A 12,925-nucleotide genomic window follows, 5' to 3' on the forward strand; every position below is an offset into this window, starting at 1 on the left:
TTTTTTTTTTTTTTTTTTTTTTTTTCCCTGGGGGGCTGTAGCGACCCGGGACCGGCTCCGGGATGGGGAGTGAAGCCCCCGGAGCCGCGGCGGCGGCGGCGGCGGCGGCGCCTTGAGGAGCAGCCACGGGGAGGCAGCTGCCGCTCGTCGGTGAGTATCTGGGAAGCGCCACCATGACGTTTCGTAAGAAGGGCACCAAGAACCCCCCAGTCCTGAGCCAGGAATTCATCCTGCAGAATCATGCGGACCTTGTCGCCTGTGTGGGGATGTTCTTCGTGCTGGGGCTCATGTTCGAGGGAACAGCAGAAGTGTCGATCGTTTTTATTACTCTCCAGCACGGTGTTACCTTCCCTGCCGAAGAAGCAGAAGAAAGAGCCACAGCACCTAAGTTCCTTTATCATTATGGTGCCAAAGATTTGCCCACAGTGTTCTTCTACATGCTGGTGGCAATCATCATTCACGCCACTATTCAAGAGTATGTCTTGGATAGAATTAACAGGCGAATGCAGTTCCCCAAACCGAAACAAAGCAAATTTAACGAATCTGGTCAGTTTAGTGTGTTCTTTCTTGTCTCTTGTATTTGGGGCACATTCATTCTACACTCTGAAAACTGCCTGTCAGACCTGTCTGTCTTATGGAGGGCTCATCCCAATAACATGATGACATTTCAGATGAAGTTTTTCTATATCTCACAGTTGGCTTACTGGTTTCACGCCTTTCCTGAACTCTACTTCCAGAGAATCAAACCTCAAGATCTCTCCCAGCAAGTTGTCTACGTTGGTCTTCACCTCTTTCACCTTGCGGGAGCTTACCTCTTGTACTTGAATCACCTGGGACTGCTTCTCTTGATGATGCATTATTTTGTGGAATTCCTTTCCCACTTTTGCGACCTGTTTTATTTTAGCGATGAAAAGTACCAGAAAGAGTTTTCTCTGTGGGCCATTGTGTTTATTTTGGGTCGACTCGTGACTTTAATTGTTTCTGTGATCACTGTTGGTTTTCACCTGGCTGGAGGGCAGAATGGGAATTCGGATGGCACTACCGAAGATGTGAACGTGTTGGCAGCGAAAATTGCTGTTCTGTCATCCAGTTGCACTATCCAAGCATACATAACATGGAATTTATTTAATGTTCAGCTTCAGAGGTGGATGGAAGAAGATGCTCCTCTTCAGGCCCCAAGTGTGAAGAAGAAACGGACTAAGGGCAGGTTTTCTAGAAAAGGAACAGAAAACGGTGTGGCAACTTCAAATAGAGTAGACTCTCCCCCTATGAGGAAAGAAAAATCTTCATAATGAATTGCAAGTTAATTGACTAATGTCTCTAAAGAAGTCTGCTCTTTGCTATAAGATACCTTTCTTCGCTAGAGACTTTTCTGTTCTTGAAAATAGTCTGTGCTGTCCTTGATTTCTGCTACTGTACTGTGTAATGTATGTTTTTAAAAGGCATTTGAGGGGAGGATGATTATTATGGGTGGAAAAATATTTAGTTTAGACTAAGCTACTCATCATCAACATGGTTTAGGGATTGCTATATTTCTTTTTTTACCTTTGAACATTTTCCTAATTTGTAGAGATAACTCCAAAGCTCCAGGTATCAGTGACACAGTTCTTGTTCCCACCAATCTTTTTGTAACGTTAACAAGATGGTCTTTTATAGCAATGACATATTTTTAATGTTCTCTTCTAGGATAAAATAGAAAGATTATAAATCTGGAAGTCAATTTCATTAAGTTTTCCGTATTCCCTAATTCTTAGAATGTTTTTTTTTTTTTTTGAATTGACAAGTGGAGAAGAGATTTGTAAAACCACCAAAATAATGATGCGTTTTGTAGGTAGTGGTTGTTAGTGTTACGTCCCACTAAAAAAAACAAGATACTAATGGTTAACATGTGGAGACTTATTGCCATATATTGAATCAAAATATCTTGAATCAACATTATTACTAAGAGGAAAAATCATACTTGTCCATTTTAAACACTTGTAAACTGGAAATCAGAAAATTAAAGACTGTACAGAGGAAATCAGACTTAAATAACTTTTTTTGGTATGTGTATTAAAAATTATTCTTCATGAGATTTGTAGTGTTTGGTATCCACAGCATCTTAGAAGAATATTGTTTAACCTGTAAATCATTTTGAAAAATAATGCTTACTTGATTTATATCTGTAAAAAGAATGTCATCTAATTACATGTTGAAAACATTTAATATACTAACCTTAAATAATGTGAAAATCATATTCTTATGAAGGCTTTTCAAAATAATTTTATAAATATAGTTTTGCTTCCATCTTTAATTGGGAAATATTTATCTGTATAAGATATATTTTGGAGATATATATGTGTATATATATATATGCATATATGTATATATATGCATATATGTATGTGTGTATATATATATGTATATATAGGTATATGTTGTATCTTTAGAGAAGCCAATGGACTGTAGTGGTGAGTATTTATTATATTTATTCTCTTCTCTCAACCTTTAGTTTGATATTATTTCCATAATGTGAGTGCTTGTATTTTTTTCAGGAGACAGTGCTTTAAAAATATGCTAGGATAAGGCCATATATTTCCTATTCCTCTCTATATTCTCCTACCATGTCTCTCATATCTCTGCTTCTGATAACCTTGCATTTGGCTTGTTGTAAGTAATTCAACTTTCCCAATCATGGGGGTTCCTGCAAATTAAACTTAATACAGGTATATTGCACACCAAAGACAGAGAAGCCACGCTTGGCAAAACATTCTTTTCTATTCTTTCTGCTTTGAGAGGTACATAACAAAGCAAGATTGTTTCTGTTTTGTCTGTAGAATCCATCATCCTACTATTTCTTTTTTTCTCAGTTGCCAAATACAATAGTTTTGGTAGCACATGCTCTAGGTCCAAAGTACAATAACTTCACTTTAACCAACCACCATGCAATTGTAAAACAAAGATTTTTCAGAGTGGTCTTTTTTCTCACTTCCCTCACTTTTACCTGTTTTTTTTGTTTGTTTGGTTTTTTGCAGTACGCAGGCCTCTCACTGTTGTGGCCTCTCCCGTTGCAGAGCACAGGCTCTGGGTGAGCAGGCCCAGCCGCTCCGCGGCATGTGGGATCTTCCCGGACTGGGGCACGAACCCGTGTCCCCTGCATCGGCAGGCAGACTCTCAACCACTGCGCCACCAGGGAAGCCCTTCCCTCACTTTTAAAGAATTCTCCTCTGTTACTTGTAACCTCATTCCTGGTAACAAATTTCTTATCCATTATGTATGTAATTCATTTTCCAATAAGTGCAGGCCTGATTCAAACTGGCAAATGATTGCAAGAAAAGTATTTCCTCACATGACTGGCAATGCCAAGAGCTAAATTGGGATTGACATTAAACATGATTCGGGCCCAGATCAATTTCCCTGGGATTTTCTGGGGCTCTGTTCCTCTCAGATTGTATTTTTGGCAGCAAATGACTACAGATGTTCTGGGCTTCATATCTGCACTCTTCATACATGGTAGAGAGGAAATCTGATTTCTAGAATTTCCAAAACACTGAGAGTAACCTTTACTGAATTTATTTGGTATAGGGTTTTATTGGGCTGATTGGTTAAATTAGTTTATGTGCTTCACCCATGCAAAAAGGCAAAGCCCCTTTCCTGTAAGATGTGGGTCAACAAGAAGTAGCAGGGTTGAGGACAAAAGGGGGAAGGATGCTGGGTACATCTCAACTATTCATAAGAGTTCAATAAACATTTCCAGAAAATAAATGTATGCCAAGTAAATTATGAAAGCAACTATAAATGAAATTCAGCACAATACAAATTGCTAAGTCTCCCCCTTTTAGAAATTACATTCAGAAAAACATGCCATAAGAAAGGTCAGTGTGACAATTTGGTTTCTATCAAAATGGATCACATGGAAACAAAAATTTCCATTATCATTATTCAAGGTATTATTAAAGCAGGCATTAGTTAACCCTTTGAAAAGTCAAATAACCAATTGATCATCAAATGTTGTCAAAGTCATAAAGATATATCTGATTATTGAATTTGAAGATATTTGTCTGATTTATTGGCTTCAATGCTTGCTAAGCTGTATTCTTTAAGTACATCTACAGGTATAGAATTTCTAGGATGGATTTAGAGTGAATTTTCCTTAAAAAATTATTCTGCTAGCATTTATTTAAAAGTGTATCTCATTTTTTAAAACAAATAGTAGAAATGTGTCACTAAACCTACATGGCTCATAAGAAACAAGCACGCTATTTTCCTAGTGATCAGTATAATTCGTCATTTCATTTCAGTAAGGAAGCAACATCCTGCAGATATTTCTTCATTTATCTTTCATCAGTATTTAACTATCAGTAGAGGAAATATGTATAGCCAACTGTGTGCTGACTTGGAATAGATTCTCAAGAATATTAAAGTTAGAGCATTACTATTTTAAAGCTATCTTGAAGACATAAAATATTCTGATATCCTTTTAATTTGGAAAAACCTGGGTAAAGTTTTAAGTTCTCACTCAATGAGATTAAATGAGAATAATTTATACAGAGTAATAAAAGACATTACTGATGCTTTACATAGGAAAGGACATATTGGTGCAGTTCCTGAGATGAAATTCTTGGGGGGAAATATCCTTGTGAATGTGTCATGCTGGGGGGACTAGGACTTGTGTACTTGAATTATGGCAGAGAATGCATTCCAGTTGCGATCACAGACCATTGTAATCTGGTGACTTGCCTGTATGAAGAGGATAGATAGTGTGGGTGGGTAAAAGGAAGTAATTGAGGCTTAATAACAGATCAGTTTACCAGAGAGTTAATACTCCCACTTCCTGAATTTCTCTGGAAATGGAGGACTTCTTTTTACTGCCATCTTTCAATCTACATTCTGTAAGAAACTTCCACACTAAATAAGACAGAGTAGTATCTGCCAATTCCCCTCAATTATGTAGAAGAATTATCATAAATCCATCATACAAAATCCCCTACATTTCTAAATGTTGAATTAGAATTGTTCTCATGATTTTACAGTCATATGACTGTCTAAATTTTGGCCTCTAAATCCCGATAAGCAAATCCTTTTTAGGCCCTGTACCACCTCTGGCACTTCTAAGTATTCAATAAATGTAGAGAAAGTCAAACATTAAGAAAGCTGCCTCTGAGGCAATTCACCTGCTTTGTCCCATTGTGTTTGGGGCTACTGCACTGTGTCAGCTAATCTTTTTCATTTTACAGTTTGAAAAATACATTGATATATAAACTGGCCATTTCAGGGGATACTTAAAAAACTTAGGAAATGACAGTGATATGTGGTTAAAGACTTGCTTAAATTTTAACGTGAACAGAATTAAATTAACTTCACAGTAATGATGTGTACGTCTTCTATCCATCATAAAAGTGATTAGAGTTGCTGTTAAGGGACATGGCTACTCAATAATTCAGGCAACATACCTATTTTAAATAAAGGGAAAGTGACTTTCCTAAATTAAAAGTAAAAAATACTGAATTTCAATACCAACAGCACTATTCCCCAAATCAAATCAGGTCAGTGCACAGAATCTCATGGCTTGAGGAAAATTTGAGAAAAAAACATTTCCTCATGCCCTAAGGCATGGGATTTCACCTAAGCCATCACAGGCTGAAAGTTATTTACATCCCAAGATAGATTTAATATTTCTTCCTCTTGCTGCTTTTATTACCTAATTAATTTTTTAAAAGCTGTTCCTCAAACACAAAATTACCAAAATATGTAATTTGTAAATTTTATTACATTGTTTTAAAAAATATGTTTCCAGTTATATTGTTATAATTTCAGCAGAGGAAGGTAATAATATGATTATAATAATGGTTAACCAAAGAAGTCAGGGTTAAGCCCTTGCTGTGACCCTTAGAGCAGTGTGAACTTTGGAAGACCCCTAAACATTCTAAGTCTTGGATCGCATGTCACTAAAATGACAAAGATATTTATATATTTCAAAAGCTACTATAAAGATTGAAAATATATGCGTATACAAAGTCATAAATTATGTGTGTATGTGTATGAATACTGCTTTTGTTAACAGATGTGGCTTACGATAACACTTGTTCATGTGTTGTCTCTATATATAATTTTACATTTTATAAATGTACACAGTCTCATTTAATACATACATATATGCATGTATGTGTGTATGCATACACATATATGTACATATGCATACACACAGATTTTCCCCTATACATTTACATATTTATTTTTCAATAGACTTTATTTTTTAGAGCAGTTTTAGGATTACAGCAAAACCAAGCAGAAAGCACAGAGTTCCCATGTATCCCCTGATCCACTCGCCCCACAACACACACATGTATAGCTTTCCCCCAGCATCCTGCATCACGGTGGTACACTGGTTATAATCAATGAACCTACACTGACACATCATAATCACCCCAAGTATATAGTTTACATTAGGCTTCACCCTTCGTGTTGTACGTTCTATCAGTTTTGACAAACATATAATGACGTGTATCTACCATTATCAAAGAAAATAATTTCATCGTCTAAAAATCCTCTGTGCGCCACCTATTCATCCTTCCCTCCCCATGCATTTTTAAGCACTATACAAATGTATGGCATTGAGTTTTCCCCCATGTCTGGGTAGGAAGCAGTAGAAAATTCAAGTATAGCCAGAGTTCCATCTCTGTATCTAGCTGATATTTAATAAGGAATCCTTTCCCCAAATGTATGAATTATTGTTTACTAAATATATAGTAATTACATTACAAATATATATTACTAAAATGTATATAAATTATCTTCTGAGTAAATGCACGCTTATTAAAGTTAACTAAATTCATAGTAACTATAGACAATTTTTTACATAAATGATAGAAAATACAAATCTATGAAAACCCTTCATATATATTAATTCTGAATATAGGTCCTTATTCTTGAAACATTTGAAACCGTTGGTCTAGGTAAATTATCATAAGAATAAAAATTAAGTTCTTATCATATTCAAAATTAAATTTCAGACCAAATAAATGAACTAAGCATTTATTTTGGAAAATCAGAGTATCAACAAACATTTTAGTAGTAATCAGTACCAGACAACAAGCTCCATGGTATCAGGTAATATACATTTTTCATCATTGCCTTCTCGTTAATTAAAATAGTGTCTCATAGTTAGTAGTTATTCAAAATTTGATGAACTCAGTTGAAATAACCTTTTATTATTAAAACAAATTAGCAAACAAACTTAGTAGAGCTCTCCTTTGCTATCTCCTTTAATATTGACTTCCTCTCCTTTTTACACCCTTTTCCAATTTGAAATATTAATTGTTGATGTATTGCTTGTTTATTGCCTGTCTCCTATACCAGTTTGAGGTCTTTGGACATGTGTCCTTAAATCACTAAGGTAACCTTAGCATCTAGCATAATCTTTAGTATATAGGAGCATGCAATAAAAATGTGTTGCCTGACAATAAACTCAATGATGTGGGAACAGAGTATACATTATTTATTGGCCCACACGTGCCTTAAAAAAGCTGACATTTAAACAAATAATTTGTTGTTAAACCTCTTAAGTGAAAACCCTGCCAACAAATACTAGACTTTTGTTTAAAAATGGCTACATGTCATGTGTCATCCTAATGGCATTTGTGATTTGCCAAACTTTTTGAAATTTGAGTCCTTTTTCTAAGTTAAGGGTTAAATTAGGGCTTCCCTGATGGCCAGTGGCTAAGAATCCACCTGCCAATGCAGGGGACACGGGTTCGAGCCCGGGTCTGGAAAGATCCCACATGCCGCAGAGCAACTAAGCCCGTGTGCCACAACTACTGAGCCCGTGTGCCACAACTACCGAAGCCCACACACCTAGAGCCCATGCTCCTCAACAAGAGAAGCCACCGCAGTGAGAAGCCCGCACAGTGCATGGAAGAGTAGCCCCCGCTCACCGCAACTAGAAAAAGCCCATGTGCAGCAACGAAGACCCAACGGAGCCAATAAATAAATAAATAAATGTATATTACAAAAGTTAAATTAGTGTCTTCTAAATATCAGGCTGCTATTAGAATCCTCAATATAAGAATCAGGATGTCATTTTGAATGTGCACATGAATAGAAGATGCGACATTTGCTCCACATCCTCAGCAGCACTTTTGTAATTGTGAACAAGGGGAAAAAGCTTTTCGAAAACTTGCAAGAGACTAAGGGAGGGAAACACTTTATAGTGGGAAGGGACACCAAGATTTTATATTGGTCAATAACATCTCACATGCTTTTTAGACATCCTCACATACTCTTGGACCTCAGAGGAATGGTCAAAGCTGAAAACATAAATTTGGCAGTCATCAGCATAATGACAATGTTTAAATCAAGGCACTGACCAGGGTCATCTAAGGAAAGGGTATAAATAGGGAAGGGAAGAAATTCCAGTGCTTAGCCTTGGAGCCTTACAACAGATGGAAATCAAGCTGTGGAATTAGAGCCAGCAAAGGAGACTCACTGATGGCTGATGTGGGAGGAGAAATATCAAAAGGCCAAGGATACACTGCATCACAGAACCCAAACCTTGAGTGATGGCTGATGAGGCAGTCAAAAAACAAGAGTAAACAGTGTTGGAGAACCCAAAAGAAAAGTGTATTGAGAGGGTGAAGATATCAATTACATCCAATACTATTGAAAGTTCAAGATCCTTAAGATTAGAAATAAATAAAGCCTGGATTTGCAAGATGTAGGTTACTGGAGACATGGGTGAGATCAATTTCAGTAGAGTTATGGGAATGTAAGCTCTTTTGGAATAGATTGAGGAGAGAATGGAAGATGAGAATGTGTGACATGATATTACAAATACTTTTTCAACAAATGTCTGTGTGAATTAGAGCAGAGGAATGGAAACACATCCCAGTGTGCAGTAAACAAAGAGGGATACGGTGTCAGGAAGAGTTGGTTTTGATGTTACTGTTGTTTTTAGGATGGGAGAGATTAGAGCAGAGAAATGGAAACACATCCCAGTGTGCAGTAAACAAAGAGGGATATGGTGTCAGGAAGAGTTGGTTTTGATGTTACTGTTGTTTTTAGGATGGGAGAGATTAGAGAAGAGGTGTATATTTGTAGACTGAAAAATAGATGAGATGACAGAGGAGACAAGGATGACAACCGCAAGAGGAGGCCCAGAGGACATGAATCCACTGAGGAAAGGCATATACAACATGGATTCCTGATCTGAAAAGAGAACTTTTAAATTAAATAAATCTCCAGTTCACATATTTTTAGGCAACATTCGGAACATCTGCATACAACAGATACATACAGGAAAATTTTAGGTATAAAATATAAATAGATATGTATCTTATATTTTATACATATGCATATATGTCTTTGCCTTTATTCTATATTCTATGTTACTGCATTATAGTAGATTCAGATTTATAATTACTACTATTAAAATTCAAGCAGAAGTAATAGTATAAAATATTTGAAAGGATGGCATTAGTTGATCCTTGCCCTTTTTTCCCAACATGTGCTGTTCTAACTTAAGGCAAGCAATTTTTTTTTTTCTCTCAGAAAAGAAAAAAATCTATTCAAATGGAGGAGATAGTGAACTAAGCATTTGCAGTTGGCCTCTCTCATTGGCTAACAATTGACAAACAATTCATATCATTCTGTAGGGATTGCGTGGATATCTATCTTGGTCAGTGAAAGAACCTGTCAAACCCAAGAGAGGGTGATTGTCCCAAAAGAACAGCAGATTCATCAAAAAGCTTGCAAAAGTGTGTGCAAATATTATTTATGCAACTAGCCAAACTCATCATTTCTATTAGCATGTATTCCATACTTCTCATATCCTAGTAATACTTTAGATGTTCAGTTTTCTTAAATTCTTTCTAATAATGTAACACAATATTATATTATATTATATATTGTATATATTTAATTTAATTTATATTTAATTTAAATATATATTTAATATATAATATATATTTATTATATTATATTATATATATTATATTATAATTATAACACATGACCATTACTCATAACAGTAAATATGTGTCACATTTTAAGATTTTAAAGTTTTGTTTTTTGAAACACAATTCTAGGATTCCATAGGTTCAGTCGTCTTGTCATTTGGGCAGCTAGGCCATTTATTCAGTGAAATTCTAGCAACCAACCACCAGATACCTTTAAACTCTAATCAGAAAGTAGCTTAACCCCAGCAGCCATAAACTCAGAACCTATATAATGCCTTTAACTACAGAATTGCTGTTGGAATTTTTTATATATTGCACCACATTCCAAGTTGGTGTTGAAATCTACTGTAGAGGCTTGATGAAAATGGGTGAAATCTATTCTCTCTAAATCGTATATCTATTCATACTACTAATTAAAATATATATTAGAAGACAAAATGCATATTTATAAGACAGACTTTTTTGTTTAGCTCTTTATATCTTTAAAGACCTATAGAAAAATTTAAAATGTTATCTTTAACTTGTATATAGCAGAGTCAAAACTGTAACCAAATTTATAACTTGTAGGAAAAAAAAATCCATAATCATGAAAGTGCCAACAAGCAGAATTAGCAAATACTACATGCATTTACATTATCATCAAATGATGAAAAGATATTTGAAAGTAATATATCTCTAGCTATAATGCACAGATCTTTTTTTCCCTTTACTTTGCCTCTTGGTACTAATTTTTTTCTCTTCATCCCTGCTTTCCAACAAATTCAAATATAATATATTTCAAAGGCACCATGTATTCATTAGATTCTGAGAAAACAGAAGATCTGAGATTTTCTTTTAAATTGAAGTTTCTGTCTTTCCATTCAGTTATCATGACTAGGACTAAACAGAGCTAATGGCAAATTTTTAAAAAAGGGAGAAAAGAAAGTATGCTTTATTGAAAATCCACATCAAGAAGAAAAGAAGCTCCTGATATTTTTAATCAACTTAATTATCCATGCCAATAATACTAACTCATAGTAAAACATACAAGAGACTCTGGAATTCATTAGCACTACTTAAATGTCTCATTTCACTGCATTTTGGAGGCTGGATTTTTAATATTACTGTGTGTTAACAAAAATGAATTATTTTGAATGTGATTTCTCCCATTTAAAAATAGCTTATACCACACTCTATCACATATATAAGTATTAGAATAAAATAAAACAACACAAATTTTATGGATAGTTGAGGTTCAAATTTATACAGTATGTCTGATAAAATCATGTGATTGTGGAGAAGGGAGGGAGGAACAAGTCCAAAAGATGACAAGATAAAAGTCAGCATGGGAAGGCTTTAGTGTACCTTTTTTTTCCTAGGTAACCAGTGACAGTTCATGAGTATCACATGGAACAGTCACTCCAGGTAAAACAGCATTGCTGTTACTTGAACTTGCTCCAAATTTGGTGATAACACCTACTTACCTCTTTAGGCCTAAAGTTCTATAAAAAAATATGCAATAAAGATTGGGAAATCATTTCCCCATCTTAGAAGAAAAGTGAGTCTTAGCAACCAAAGTAAATTCAGCCCTATTCCTTAAGATTTATTGTGTGCTTAGTATATTCCAGGTCTGGTAAGCAGAGAGGATACAATGATACGTAACATGCCCAGTGGCAGGTTGTAGTCACGTGGCATCTAATCTTGAGAATCAGCCACAGTGCAATACCCAGAAGTTGCCTAGAAGAGTAAAGAGTCAGATGACCTTGGAAAGACAAATACAGTGGTGCAGTGTGCCTTGGCTTCTATAAGGTCTCCAGTGGCAGTGCTGTGGCGAGAGGCTTAGGTACAAAAGCATACATCCTGATTCCCGCAGAGCCTTGAGTAGCTGTTCAGAAGAATGAATTCAGTGTTCAGCATCGCTCGCTGTCACCCTGTGAGTCACCAGCATTAGTGTGGTCAGGAGGGGCAATGCCAAGGGCAGTGGGATAGCCAGAGTTCCCCTGCTGAGTGTAGAGGAATCAGTGATCTGGGTGAAAGGGTAGGGGTGGAACTGGCACAAACTCTGGTTCAAGGGGACAACATGCTGACCTGTAGCCAAGTGGAGATGGTAGGGGAAGAAGAGCTGGAAACAACTTGGGAGAGTTTGTGAGACTAGACACTAGAGAGAGGAGGGCAAACTCAAAGGAGTCGATAACTCTAGAAGTTACACTTGTTGGAGTTAAGTCACTCATGAAATTCCCGTGCAAATGATGTGCTTGGTGTGGCCTGGAGAAGACAACTAGCCCGTTAAAATATGTCATAATGAAGACAGTTCAATGTGATAGATCACATGGAAACCATTTTAAAAAATACAAAAAAACAAGGATAATTTACCAAAATATAGGCAGACCTAAAGTTTAATGTATGATTGTGTGAGAATAGTGGAAAACCTGAGAATATTTGTAAATTAGTAATGGAGTCACAGATATCTACTTCACACTTTGTATGAAATTCTGTGACAGCTGTTTGAATTAATCTTCAATGCCCTGGTGGCAGCATCTCTTTACTGCATCACTTATTATCTTCCTGCGTGATGGTCCTTATGTAAGTAACTATGCCCTTCAATAGTCCCCTCACTGGAGTCACTCTGGGAATGTGACATTATTAAAGAAATATACTTGATCCCTGTTTTAAACCTTGGAGAGGAGAAAACGTGACTGGGTTAAATGAAGGTGTCAAACAGGAATAGGGTCTGGCAGGGAAATCAATAGTGAAGTGCCAATCGTTCTCCACTGGGGCAGGGCTATCACAATGACCTCCAACTAATTCTGCAACGTTTTAATGTGCAGTGCTGCTTGCCAGCAACTCATATCTTGTGAAGTTCTCAGAGACTGATTTTACTTCCCGGGGAAATGCTGTTTATTCCCATCTGTGTTCAAGGTTGTTAAAAAGAAAATCACTTGCCTTTCCATTATCTACAGGCATTCTTGGATAATGACACCACCATGGCTTTTTTTTAATATTGACATTTATTG

General features: G+C 36.1%; 1 protein-coding gene across 1 annotated transcript; it reads left to right on the forward strand.

Annotated features, from left to right (window-relative positions):
- The first annotated feature begins 173 nt into the window (after positions 1 to 173).
- On the forward strand, positions 174 to 1,292 carry TRAM1L1 (translocation associated membrane protein 1 like 1). Its single transcript, XM_007464858.1, has one exon. It carries the CDS (start codon positions 174 to 176, stop codon positions 1,290 to 1,292), a length of 1,119 nt encoding a protein of 372 aa, XP_007464920.1.
- Positions 1,293 to 12,925: the final 11,633 nt, after the last annotated feature.

This window comes from Lipotes vexillifer, unplaced genomic scaffold, assembly GCF_000442215.2.
Source record: "Lipotes vexillifer unplaced genomic scaffold, Lipotes_vexillifer_v1.1 scaffold231, whole genome shotgun sequence".
Taxonomy (NCBI): Eukaryota; Metazoa; Chordata; class Mammalia; order Artiodactyla; family Lipotidae; genus Lipotes; species Lipotes vexillifer.

What these genes read in the sequence shown, in the direction of transcription:
- TRAM1L1 (XM_007464858.1), top strand. Translation starts at nt 174, where the DNA reads ATGACGTTTCGTAAGAAGGGCACCAAGAACCCCCCAGTCCTGAGCCAG.